Raw genomic sequence first — 14,565 nt, 5'->3', positions numbered from 1 at the left:
ACAAGGGGATCAGTATAAACCTATGATTATCTAGATCAGTTGATTGAAGAAAATGTATAAATTATTATAAATCTTTTATTGTCTTCAATTATCACATAAAAAAAAAAACCAAGCTACCCTAATAAAATCATCATACAACTAGCACGAGCTCACATTAAACTTGAATAGATATCAATTAACAATTCGTGCGCATTAACATCGTATGCAACATTGAGCATGGTGATCTTGAAACCCCTGCTGATATTTATGATTATAATGAAACTCAACTTATAAGTTGAGTTTCAATGATGTGAAAGAGCATATCTGCAATGATGTGAATATAGCAAAACACTTCATTAGGTCAGGAAAAAGAAGGGGAAAAAATCTTTAGAGAAGAATAATAAAAAAAGATGAAATCTTTGAAAGATACTAAAATCCCTGCTTCTTTTTATATTTTTTTGTAGAAATCAAATAAAAATATCAAAGAATTTATAACAACTCACATATTTGCTCAAACATCTCATTCTTACCTCTTTACATGTCTCCTTCTCTGTTTTCTAGTTAAAATATAAAAATGCCAACAATATATTAAGGAAAAAGATATTACTAACGAAAAGAGAAAATAAATTGTAAAAAAAAAAAGAAGTTAAAATTCATAGTGGTTACTTTTATACTTAAAGAAAGACATAATTCTCACTTGACTCGCGTAGTGTTTGGGATTTGGCTTCTGTCCTTATCCGTGTTGTCCCTGTGTTGCCCCATCAAAATAACTCTTCATGCTAGTTGTATTAATATTTAATGATGACATTTAATTTTAAAAATTATATGATTTTAAAGGGGCAGCATAGGGAGAGCACAGAAAGGGACAACAGAGAAACCAAATCTCTAGTGTTTGAGGGCTCGTTGCTTCATCCAACAGCTACAAATATATTTTGTAGTTGAAGTAACTTATTAAAATTAAGTGGAAGTTACTAAGATAAATCTTTTTGCCAAATTTTGATTAGGATTTATAGCTGTTATTCACATGTATTTAACATAGAGAAAGGGAGAAAGAGGAAAGAGGAAGAGAACAGCTGAAATTGGGAATACTTTGTCTTCGTCAACTTCAACCATAAAGAACTTTCGCTATAAGGACTTAACATATTCAATCTAAACAAATAATCTAACCACTTGGGCCTTTGCCTATTTTGATCACTAGCTAGAATGGCCAACAATGGTGATGTTGTTAAGATCAATATTGAGGAGATGCTGGAGGGGGCAAGGGCACCCATAACTACTGAATGTTGCATCTACAAAGTGTCATTTAGTAACCGAATACACAACGAAGAAGCCTACACCCCAAAGGTTGTTTCTATTGGCCCTTTTCACAATGACCACCCTCGCCTCCAAGACATGGAGAAACACAAACTCTTTTACTCCAAGGCTTTTCTCAAACAAACTCAAACAACTTTGGACGGTTTGATCGACAAGATTCAAGAGATGGAGCCTGAGTTTTGTCGTTGTTAACAATATTAATAGAATAAGACACTTCACATATCTGATAAGAACTTTTCACTTGCAAGATCCTCTAGCGTCTATGATTGATGGTAAAGTATTCAAACATCTTCCTAGTGTCACTGAGTTATCAGAAGGATTGAGTGTTAAAATATATGATCATATATTCTGATTTTGTACGGTTGTTAAGCTTGTAATCTTGTATATAAGCTAATGATGCATAATGAATTATTCAAGAAAACAATTTCTTTCATGGTATCAGAGCAGGTTCATGCCGATGCGTCCTGGCTTTGTGGTGACGAAAGGGGCACCCACCATTCATTGTTCTCGCACCAAGCCCAAAAAGTGTTAGGCTTTTCTCAATAGCCATCCTCGCCTCCAAGACATGGAGAAACACAAACTCTTTTACTCCAAGGCTTTTCTCAAACGAACTCAAACAACTTTGGACGGTTTGATCGACAAGATTCAAGAGATGGAGCCCGAGTTTCGTTGCTGTTATTCACACTCTCTTGAGTTTAGCATGGAACAACTGGTCAAAATAATCTTTGTGGATTGTGCTTTTATACTTGAGCTCTCTTGCAGATACCACTATCGAAAATGGAAAGAGGACGACATGTGTCTTGCAAAACCTTGGTTGACGAATAATATAGTGTTTGATTTGTTGTTAGTTCCTTTTTTTTTTTGTTTTGAGAGACTCTTTAATTTGTCCTTCGCTTCACGGGGTGGTGACTTCCCTTCATTCCTTGAGCTTACATTTGACTTTTTTTTTTAAGAGTTAAATAGGTCACGATTAAACTTTAACAATATTAATAGAATAAGGCACTTCACATATCTGGCGTCTATGATTGATGGTAAAGTATTCAAACATCTTCCTAGTGTCACTGAGTTATCAGAAGTGTTAAAATATATGATCATATATTCTGATTTTATACGATTGTTAAGCTTGTAATCTTGTATATAAGCTAATGATGCTTAATATAAATGAGGAGCAACCCTCACCTCTTGAGCTAGCTTTTGAGATTGCTTAGGGAAAGACCTTTGAACCTTGATCTCTTTGGGTTTTCTCTGAAGGATTTTCAGACGGGGATGCCTCTAATGAGGTGTGAGAGTCGGGGCGCACTTTATCCTAACACGAGTCCAAGAAAATTTTTTGTTAGCTGCTAAACACAATAAAATTGAGTATAAATACTAGATGAAGCAATTTATTTTTGAAGCAACCGTGATACAGTTATGTCTACTTTCAATAATTCTTCATTTGTAATTATGATGTTAAATGGTGAAAACTATCACACCTAGACTATGAAGAAGAAGTTTTTTTTTTTTTTTAAGGTCTCAAGATTTATAGAATGTTGTATATTTGAAGTTGATTCACCGTCATTAAAAGAAAATCCTACTATTTCTCATATCAAAATTTACGAGGAGAAGCTAAAGAAATATAAGATCATCACGTGTTTGCTTTTAGGACTTACAAATCTCATTTTTACCAAAATTATAGACTTGAAAGCACCTAACTTAACATGTATGAGACAATATCCAATATGATTTTGAGGGTAATAAAGTCAAATTTGTTAGGCTCCTTGCACTGAAGAGAGAATTTGAGCAAATGATGAAGATAAAGGACAACAGATTAGTCAAAGATTATTCTGAAAGGTTAATAGATGTTATAAATAAAATGTAACTTCTTGGTGAGACACCATTTTACATATATCAAAAGATTATAAAAAAAATCATGGATTCGGTGCCAAAAAAAGTTATAATATTTATTTTAAAAGAGATATCCAAAACATATATTTAGTAGTTGCTGACTTAACACGAGTTTCCTCAGATTTGGACATAGAAGAACTAAAACTGCTTAGAAGATATATTATATGTCCTAGTTTGAGTACAATTTGTGTACAATCCTCTTGGTTCTAGCAGCATCAATATTAATGTTGATCTTTGCACGTGTTTTCTACTCCTTGCTGCAAAGAATTTGTACCAAGAACAATCAATGGAACACAGTTCTACCCATTTCCGTTTCTGTGCCTTCTTGCTACCTATTCAGTTTGCTTCGTTCCTTAATGTTTTGGAAAATGATAGTTTAAGTTTGCAACATTTTCTTACACCTCCATTACTTCATGTACTGCATATGAGTGAAAATTACAAGAATAATGATACATAAATATCTCATTATTTTAAATATTTTTTCTAACATTTTTTTTTCTATCATATATATATATATACATATACATACATATATATATACATATACATACATATTCTTTTTAGATGTCAAATAACATCCTTCAAATTACAATACAACAAACTTGGTCCATTGTGAGCCTATCTTCTAGAGATCAGCTTAATTTTTGGTTAATAGAGTTTTATCCCTAAACAAGCAAACTTCTCTAATCTACCTTACACCTCAATTTAAGGAAACGCCAACCTAAATCACGTTATTATGGTCAAATAATTAGGTTTGCAATTTTCAGCTACATACAAATATCCATGGAGCCGATTTAATTGCATTGACTTAGCATGACTTTTGCCTTTTCAATAAAAAGTTATCTAGACAGAACAGCTTGGCAAACGGGGCATTTCTCTTACTTTATATAACCCCAAAAAAAAGTCAGGCATTTGCAGGAATTATTCGATGTTCCGGGAAGTTCATGAAAAGGAAGGTTCAATCTGGCTTCTTTTTTATTTTTTTGACACAAAGGTTCAATCTAGCATAAAAGGTAGGAATGATAACTAAATTTAGATTCTATGAATATTTATAAAAATTAACTACTCACAGAGCGAGAGTATAATTTTTACGGCTTTAATATCTTTTTTATTCTTTAAATTTGGATCAAGTTTACTTTTGATTTCTCAAATTTTTTGTCCACTAATTTAGAAACAGTCCACTTTTGATTCTTATTAGAGACTAAAATAAGGTTATTTTAAAATTAGGAGACTAAAATAAGGTTATTTTAAAATTAGGAGACTAAAAAATTAAGTTTAAATTTGAGGGATAAAAACATAAATTTAAGTCAACTTTTATTCATCAAATAAGTCTAGATTCAAATATGATAAATTATTTACAAAAAATTATAATATAGATCTTATAATTTCTCACTTTATCCATGCCTGGATAATATTTTAACTATCTTTTATTATTAAAATTTAAAAGATTTTTAAATATTCGTGTTAAATTAAACAATTGTATCTTTAAATATTTTTCGATCAAGTTATATATTATATTTTTAGTCAATATTTTTTTTTATTGATTTTCATGGTATAATAGTTATGTTCAATTAATCTGTTAAATAAATACATTATGAATTTCCATGTTGAAGTTAACTAAAATACAATAGGTTTAACAAGTGTATAGATATTCATTAGATAGAGGTATGAATATTAAAGCTACTATTCATGTGAATATAAGTCTGAATAAGAGTATCTTTTTTAAATACAATTATAGCTAGGGACTGATATAGCACCTTAACAAAAAATTTAAATATATCGTTGTTTGAAGGTTGAAGCTCAAGTGATATTTTTTTCTCTCTAGTACGTGGACTTGCTTGTTGAACGTGCCAAAATTTATATGTAGAACAAGTAGATATCGTTGAATATTTGAATCATATTTCATTTCAACCAAAACAGAAAAATCAGCTTCATGCAGAAGCAAAGGCAGCAACAGCCACCCAGAGATCTCTATTTATTAGGAGCTTGATAGCCATGGAACTATGAACAAACTGAATGGCCCTTCAAGCATATCAAAGAATGGATATGATGTGGACTATATATATATATATCGATCTCTTGCTCCCATGGTCAATCTCCTCTTAAAATGTTGAAGGTCCATGGGGCAAGCATTATCATATTTCTCTCTCACACACTCTCTTTCACTCCTGCTTTTCTCGTGTAAAATGACATTTTTCTCTACACTGCACAAAACTATAGAAAAAGAAAAAGAAAAATAGAAAATCTTGCAGGGTTGACTCATATTGCCTTGGTATTAATCTTCCTGAGTTAGGAAGAACTCCACTGTCACTTTTTTGCCCCCTAGAAAGAGGCACTCCACAAAGCATTCTCACCCTCTCCACACCTCCTATGTACCTCTTTAATCCTCTCAGCAGACCTGCAAATTCCACTGCAGCTCCAATCAAATGATGCAACACAAATGTTCCCTGCTTGGGCCTTCCACTCACAATCTGCAAGAATAATAACCAATTTGCAATGTTAACAATTAATAATAAGTTGTAAACAAACCAAACAGATAATGGTATGATCACATCAATCATTTAAATGAGTCACTGTGATTTATATATTCAGGAAAAGTATTTACCAGGAGGAGTGCCACAACAAAGTCTTCGATCATCTATATGCTCCACATCAAGTCCAATAAACCAGGATCCTAGTGACACATCCTCGTTGGCATACTTGTGAAGAACATTCCTGAAAGAAAAACATATACACACAGGGTGAGAGCACAATATAAGAACCTTTTAGTTCATTGATTTGATTTAACTTACAAAGGTGAATTACACACACACTCCAGGAATTATATGATACAACACCCAATATCACTTTCTTTCTTTTACCCTATAGAGACCTTTCTCAATTTATATAATAATATAACACCATATACCCTTCCTAATCCTATTAATCCAAAAGTCCCTTGACTTCTTATGATGTTACATAAATAGAGGGAGGTTGATGTAATGTCATAAAAGTGGACATTAGGTATAATATTAATATCATTAAACCTTAAAGGGTGTGGCGTGGAAGTAATGTGCGCAATTTATAATTTGGTTTGTTTGGGTAAGTTTATCTGGAAGGACTTTTTAGGATAACAATTTCTTTTTTTTTAACAGCAAACAAAAATGTTCATTAAAATCCAGTTAAGCACAAGGTGTGCCAGTAACTGGCGATCACCAAAATACAAAAAAATTAATTTTAGGATAAGAAAATAAGAAGAAAAAAATTAAATGATTTTTTTCCATAAGCTGAAATTAACTTATGTACAAATTAATTTGTAAAAATTCTCTCATCTTTTATACAAGTTATATGAGAAAATTTCTATAAATTAATTTATAGATAAACTAATTTTAACTTACACGAAACTCGTCTCCTTTTTTTTTTTCTTCATATTTTTTCTCTCCTAAAAGTTCTTTTAGATAAAACTTACTCAACCAGACCCTTATCCTTTTTTTTCTCTGATAAGTGAGAATGTGAGATGAAGTAGAACTTACTGGTTAATTGATATGTATGTAGCCAAATCGTTTGAAATGGCATACAACTGTCCTGTGGCATGACGGAAGTATCTGTTTCCAGCCTCTCCAAACTTCCAGTACTCAGGTTCATGGTACCTTACCCCTCTGTGCAACAAAGTAGGGCAAGTTAGAAGCAACAAGTCAAAGAGCTTTAATAATTCAATTCAATAAAAACAAAGAAAATCATTTTCTCACTTTTGGGATAGGACAGGCCCAGATTTCATGCATCCAATGTATATCCGTGGTTTTGATCGATGCCTAACTAGAGTTTGTCCCAGTGTTGCTGAAACCGAAAGAATATGACACTAAGACAAAAAGTACATACTAAAACAACATCATGATTACTTACTATAGAAACATAAAACTCATGCTTTTTTTTACACTTAGGAATCGAAGACAGTGTCAGGAGGTTTACAATAAAACTCATGCCTTGATACATAATAAAGTAAGAGATTATCAGAAACTTTAGAACTATTAATACCTATATTTACATGAACATCATCATCAACTTTGACATAGAAATCAGCATCCCATAAGTTCACAGCAGTGGCAAAGTAGGTTTTTGTCTTTGCTGACAATTCAAGGTATCCTTCCACATGATTCTGCATATAAACAAATAAAGAAGTGAAAACCTGTGACATTTTTCCCTTTCCCTTCAAAAGCTATGACACTGTGAAGCGATTATAGAAACGGTAGGAAAAAATGTGAAAAGGGATCATATATGTCACATTACCAGCCTCAAGAAATCTCCATGCTTTCTGTCCTCTGCTTCAATAGCTCTGTCTAGAATACCACCTGATGTAGCACTAGAAAAAGGAGAAAAAACCATATTAAATTTATAGTTTGACTAATATATTCATTAGTTATGACTGATAAATTATTGGACGAGTAATATGTGTGCAGTAACTCTCAATGATGTATTTGGAAGACCAAAATACTGCTTGAAGACATGGAGATCTAATAAGTGCAATCTTTTACTAAAGCATGTTGAACTTTGATGATTGAGACTAAAGCATCATAATGTCATCAATTATGCAGCAATTTTTTTTTATCCGTAGGAATTAAAAGATAATATCAGTGGGTTTACAATAATTTATGCGCCATGCTCAATCAACTGAGTTAGATCCTGCAACAAAATTATTTAAAAAGAGATGGCATAGCTACCTGTGTCCAATTACAAAGCGCATGATAATGCCCTTCTCCTCTAGCTTCTTTCTTTTCTCACCTATTTTCCATGTTGTCAAAAGAGCCAACCATCAGAAACTGTAACCAGTAAAATAGACAAAATAACATAAAAAACAATAACCAAAAATATCAAGAAATGGGGTTGAATTATGAACCTTGTGGCATCCAAGTGGCTCGAACCGAGTCCCTTCTTTTCCTGCTGCTGAATGCAGTGTTAATACCAACGACCATAAGGTACTTTCTCTTACCCGAAGAAGATTCACTCAACCTTATATCATCTGAAATAGGAGCACCACTTCGTAGAGATTCCTGAGTTACCCTAGCAGCAGCCAATTCCATCTCTAAGTTCGAAATAGTCTTGTCCAATGTTCTACAGTCAATACCTCCCATAAGTTTGACATGCAAAATAATAATAAAAATAACAAGACTTAGGGCTTGTTCGGATAAGTTTATCCGGAAGCACTTCTAGGAGGAAAAAAATTGAAATGTAGAAACTCACTCATATAATTTATCTAAAAAATGACCTTTTATAAAATAGATTGTGTATGAGTTAATGTGAACTTATAAAAAACTTAATTTCATTTTTTTTCTTCTCCTGGAAGTGCTTGTGAATATACTTATCCAAATAGGCTCTTATCATAGTATCATCATGCCACTACATATAACTTACTGTATGGAATTATGACTCTTGAAAACTTCACCATAAATGTCTTTATCGCGCTTCATTTCCATCTCTTGCAACTAAAGGGTGCACCGTACACCAGGAGACATAGTTAAAAAAAATAAAAAAAAAATAAGGAATTTCATATTATAAACATAAAAAAGGTTCAGCCACTACAAGATTGTCGGTGCTTACAATTCTCGAATTGCAACCTTCAGAAACTAAACTCAATTTTTCAGCTTCTGAGGCTGTTGGTCGTGCTAGTCCTTTGTTGTTTTCAGGTATGGTCCATATCCTGCTTTTCACAAACATTAACTTTTATCATCAGAAAAAGAAAAAAAAAAGTACCACAGTAACCACCTTACTGGTTGCCAAGGCAATACGTTCAACGGTTGATATTGATACACAATGAAGCATGCATTTATTAAAATCTAACACACCGACAAACAAGTTGCCCTAATTAATAACAAGGCAGATCCAAAAATTAAATAATCATCTTCTAAGATTCTAACAGTTATAATATTACAACTACTTTGGGTGGTGGTGGGGGGAAATGAGAGTGCCAAGTAACACGAAAAGTATTTTGTTTTCCTTTATTTTTTTTATAGGTATCCTTTTTGGTGGCAATCTTGTTTGAGAAATAGACACAAAAATATGGATGTTTCTCCTAACAGAGATTCAAACTATGATTCACCGTTAGATATAAGGTTGGCTTAGTGGTAGAGGATCAATGGAAGAATAGGTTGTGGGTTGGAATCCCTGCTAACAAAAACTAAAAATCAACATTTGTCGATGAAAAAAACTATGATTCGTCAGGTTGTGAGAAACTAATCCTTTCTGCTACTAAAAATAGTGGTTAAATTTTCAGATGGATTCATATAAGATCAGCAATGAGAACTCAACCAGTAACTGAGACCAGACACCATAGTTGACTTGTCAATAGGAGTCAATCATAATGAAATCTTAAACCGAAATTTGGCATAATTTAGAAATCATTCATGGCAATTGAATCCAGATCTAAATCCACTTGTTCTATGAGCTTTGGTGAACACAAGATAGGTGGGGGGGAAAAACTACCGCATAAGCAAGTCAATGAATTAAACACACGGAAACCAATAATTAATTATAAAAAAAATGAGGTGTGATGAAGATGAAGATATGAAAAGATTGGTTTGATGAATAAAGAAACTACGATGAATGAAAGCTTGAAAACCGAGAAGAAGTTATCATTAATCAATAAAAAAAAACGCGAAATGAATCAATAGGAAATAGGAAAAGTGATGAACCTGGTAGTGAAGAGCATTCCAGCACAGAAACTTCCTAAGCAGAGAAACAGTACCCATCTCTGCGAGATGACGCTTCTAGAAGGCAATTCTCCTCTGCTTTTCCAAGTCATAATTGTTTTTATTATTATCTTCAAAATTGGCACTTCAACAGGCAAAAACCCAGATGCAAAACTGGGTTTCTAAAAGTGAAGTGGCCCTTCTGAGTTCTGAGTTCTGAAGAAGAAGAGGAATATATGGGGAGGAGAGAGAAACAGAACAGAACAGAACAGAACAGAGAAGAGCAGAGAGATGCTCTGTTTTATTTGAAGTTGTAATTTGTTGTTGGTGTGCTTTATGGTTATTGTATGAATGTGTTGAGGTTTTGAGGTATGTTTTGGTGTGATTTAGTTTTCGTTATGTGTGACTTTGGAGGTGTGGTGAAGGGACCTTCTAACCGACAGGCTTTATATTTACCGTAATGCCTAAACTATCCTTGTCGGAGGCTTCCTTTCTTTAATGGAAACTCTCTAGCAACAGTACAGGTTCATGTCACCACCCTCTCTCTCAAACACTTGATAACCACACAGGCCCTCGCCAAACCAACCACTTTCTTTCTTTAATATAACATGTGCAATGCACAAGTAATAAACTATTCTTCAAAAAATTATCTATCCATTCACTTCATTTTCCTTCTTCTGTTTTGAGTGCACAGCTAGAACCAGAAACTCATTGAAATTTAGAGATTAATCTGAGAGGTTTTTTCTTTTTTGGCATATATGTTTATTCATATATACATGTTGGTGTAGAGATATAAAGTCTACCTGGGTTCACATCTGAAAAAAAAAATGTATTTAACAGAAAAACAATTCATTATTTTCCATCAAGCCATTGGCTTGCATTCTTTCCTTCCTTCAGGATAAGATGGGGTGGGGGGGGGGGGGGGGGGGGGGAAACCCTTCCCCCAAAAATTGGTTGGGATTTTCTTTTTTTTTTTTTAAAAAATTTCCCCCCCTTTTTTAAAAAAAATAAAAAATTTTGGGTCCCCTTCTTTTTTAAAAAAACCCCCCCAATTTTTTTTTTAAAATTAATAAATATATTAAAAAACACATTACTAATATTCATCCAAAACTTCATTGACAATTGAACTATCCGAAATGATAACATATCATGTTTCATTTTAAAAAAAAAAACTATCTAACAATTTCTTAACTTTAGCTATGCATCAAAATTATTAGAACATATTTAATAAAACTCACACAAATTGCATAGCACGGCTTTACTATTATCCTTGACAATGATATATTCAATAATGCAGTTTTAACAATTTTAGGAATAAAGCTTCTATGGTGATCTGCTCAAAGAATGAAGAAAAGATGGACAGTGACACGGTTAGAAAGGTTGTATATTTTTTATATGATGATATTTTTATTTTTCATGATGCAGTATATATTTATACTGCTCATTTTATAAGATCAAAATTCAAATAATTGGCATTAAATATAAATCAAAAATCAATAGTCATGCACATTAGACTATATAGTCCACTCTGCTTTTGTCTTCTGTTTGTTTTCATTCTTATGCATAAAAAAATGATGTAGGACAAGCTTGCCTAACGGCCCCAACCTGAATAATTCTAAAAAAGGCATGTTATTTATTTTACTTGCATTCAATCATAATTACAAACAATTATGTATGAATAAGTTTATTAATTTTTATCATAATAATTTTAAATATCACATTAAAATAATTTATCTTCTTAAAAAATATTTAAAATAATAAAATATTATATAGTTAATTAGTCATATAAATTTTTGTACACTAATTATTAAACTTATTTTTTTATCAAGATAATGTTTTGCTAAATAGAGAATAAGAAAAAGGATTCAAAAGTGTGTTATAAGATAATTTATTTACACGAGACATTTGTGTTTAATTATTATTATGCATAAAATTTTCTTAAATGAGTGATAATTACACATGAGTGAGATTAAGTTTTAATCCAATCAATTAAAAGATAACAACTAAAAAAAAGAGAGCAAGAGAAACAATTGGGGGAGGGCACGTGACTAGATTCAAGCAGAGTGCAACTTTGGACAGTTTAGTTGGATGAGACTTGAGAGCCATTTTTGTTTATTGCATTGGTCACGTGACGCTTTATTTCCCCTTCCCTAAAGGACAAATTTATTGTAGAGGGTTCCCTTTACAAACTATTTACGTAAAGGGGTTCTTTTTCTAAGTATTTATGGAGGGGGTCTTTTCTGTCATGGATACCGTCAGTAGAAATGGCGAGAAACGTGTACCGCCATTGTCAATGGCGAGAAGGTTGGTGACATGGAGGGTGTCGTCATTGTCAATGGCAAGAAGCGTGCTGACCTCGTACACCTAATAATTTCAAAAAAAATCACGTCAACAAACTACTCGTATTTAGTTACCATTAAATACAATTCTCATAAAAAGATAGATGTATTCAACTAATTTTGTATTTCATAAAATTTACCTTCAGTTGGGTGAACAATTGAAACTGGTTCAACGATGTTGGTGACTTCATCGTTTGTATCAGATATTCCATCAACACTATCATCTTCATCGAAAGACTCTTCAATGTTTGGGTTAGACGCAAGATAATCATCATCATCATCTTCATCGTCATGTAAATTGCATATATTTCTTGGCAGTTCTGACTCATGATGAGATACATTACGTCCACATGACGTAACAGAATTTGCAGCATGAAACATAGAACCACCAGCAACATCCTTTTCTGCGTACAATTCTAGAATTGACATTTGTTGTTGTTGTTGAAAACTTTCAATCATAGTTTCAACATCTTCGTCATCACAAATTTGCAACGCAACATATTTTCCTGAAACTAAAAATCTACAACTTATAGTAGAAATAATTTCATTATTTTCTAACTTTACCTTATCTCCAAATTTTTTTTCAAAGCATTGAAACTAATTTCGTATTTAATCTGAATCGCCTTTTTACTGTCTTCAAATATTACACTATCATTGTCTTCATATACTCTTTCGTTGAAATACAACACTGTAATAATTGAATTCATGATATACATACATCAACAAAATTAAAAACAATTAATCATAACAACAGTAGTTTTAAAATAAATAAGTGTATTTGTTTGCTTCATCTATTAACTTAAACTTAAACTTAAACTACATATTAAAATTTCATTCTAACTTCAAAAAACTAGAAGGGAATCAGGTAATTATTTGTAAGGTTTGTCCACCCATGAACAAATGCTTGTAAATAATTAAACATTATTAAAAAAATAACTTCAAAGTAAAAAACCTAATTACAAAAATTAATACGCTTAAACTTCACGTATTAATTTTTTGTCTAAAAAAAAACAATTATTACTTCAATTAAATATTTTGTGAATGATAAAAATAAATAAATCTATTTGCTTGCACTATTAAACTTAAACTAGACATTGATACTTCATTCTAACAAAAAAATTATTACTCAAATTAAATAATTCTAAAAAAATTCCTTAACTTCCAAAACTGGAAGACTCACCTCTAAATATTTTTAAGTCAGAAATAGCATCAACAAAAGCTTATAACCCGAAGGGTCACACATCAAATTTTTAAGCCACAAAAACCATAAACAAAGACGCTTACAAATAATTACTCATAATAATTTTAAAATAACAATTCTAATTCCAAAAATTATTACACTTAAACTTTACCTTCAATTTTTAGTCTAACAAAAAAATTTATTACTTCAACTAATATTTTGTCAATCATAAAAATAAAAATATTTATTTGCTTGCTCTATTAAACTTAAACTAGACATTCATACTTTATTCTAAAACAAAATTATTACACTAATTAAATAATGTTTGAAAAATTCCTCAACTTCAAAATCTGCAACTATCACATATAAATATTCTTAAGGCTGACATACCTTCAACAAAGGCTTATACATGGAAGAGTTACACTTAAAAAAATTTTAGACACAAAAACCTATTTCAAATAATTAGTGGTAATAATTTTCAAATACAAAATCTAATTCAAAAAATTACTACACTTAAATTTCAGCTTCAAATTTGATTTTAACCACAAAATTTATTACTTCAAAATAAACAATTATTAAAAAATTTAAGTTGAAACAACATGAAATAGTGCTTCTAAAAATTTGACTCAATAAAATTTTGTTCCTTAAAATAAATTAAAAAAATCCTTACTTTCAATAGAACTTTGAAGTTGAAGATGGAATAAACTAACTTCAAACAAAGCGTGTTTCAGCCTTTTCTTTCTCTCTTCAGACCAGTTTCTTTCTTTCCCTCTTGCTTCAGAATGTTGTGAAATTTGAAGTTATATCATGCTCTATTTAAACAAAAACTACACACAGTCTGACCATTATTAAAGCATGCAAAATTTCCCCGAAGTCATCTGCCATTTAACCATACATGTGACCCTCTGCAAGCTGCATGTGATCCTTGCACAGCTGCAATGCATGTGAACACATCTACAACTCTAGCCTTTCAGCCCTAGCCTGCATCACGAACAATGGTTCAGCCTTACCATGCATCATGAACAGTGCCCTAACCTATCTCGAAGGAAGCAGTGCCCTAACCTATCTCGCAGGAAGCACTGGAGGGATTGCTTGCCTACGTGGTGTATCTGGCGGGATTGCCTAGTCAGCAAGCTTCTCGCTATTGTGAATGGCGGCACCAATGCTCTCGCCATTCTTCTTGGCAGCACCAGTCCACGTAAGCAAC

At 32.1% G+C, this 14,565-nt stretch overlaps 1 protein-coding gene across 1 annotated transcript; it reads right to left on the bottom strand.

Annotated features, from left to right (window-relative positions):
* Positions 1-5,224: 5,224 nt before the first annotated feature.
* LOC100794838 (probable beta-1,3-galactosyltransferase 2) lies at positions 5,225-10,755 on the bottom strand. Its single transcript, XM_003527448.5, has 11 exons — positions 9,843-10,755; positions 8,752-8,851; positions 8,566-8,636; positions 8,051-8,265; positions 7,875-7,935; positions 7,444-7,516; positions 7,192-7,312; positions 6,906-6,993; positions 6,690-6,815; positions 5,783-5,892; positions 5,225-5,648 (listed from the first exon to the last, which is right to left on the bottom strand). The coding sequence occupies exons 1-11, from the start codon at positions 9,950-9,952 to the stop codon at positions 5,500-5,502; spliced, it is 1,224 nt and encodes a 407-aa protein (XP_003527496.1). The 5' UTR covers positions 9,953-10,755; the 3' UTR covers positions 5,225-5,499.
* Between the last annotated feature and the right edge of the window lie 3,810 nt (positions 10,756-14,565).

The sequence above is a fragment of the Glycine max genome, chromosome 6, assembly GCF_000004515.6.
Source record: "Glycine max cultivar Williams 82 chromosome 6, Glycine_max_v4.0, whole genome shotgun sequence".
Taxonomy (NCBI): domain Eukaryota; kingdom Viridiplantae; phylum Streptophyta; class Magnoliopsida; order Fabales; family Fabaceae; genus Glycine; species Glycine max.
The sequence above is the reverse complement of the archived record's forward strand: the minus strand, read 5'-3'. Positions and strand labels throughout refer to the sequence as shown.

Coding starts and splice junctions, on each gene's coding strand:
- LOC100794838 (XM_003527448.5), bottom strand. CDS start 9,952: ATGACTTGGAAAAGCAGAGGAGAATTGCCTTCTAGAAGCGTCATCTCG. Junction 7,517..7,874: donor CGCTTTGTAATTGGACACAG/GTAGCTATGCCA, acceptor TCCTTTTTCTAG/TGCTACATCAGGTGGTATTC. Junction 6,816..6,905: donor GGGCCTGTCCTATCCCAAAA/GTGAGAAAATGA, acceptor TTTGTTGCACAG/AGGGGTAAGGTACCATGAAC.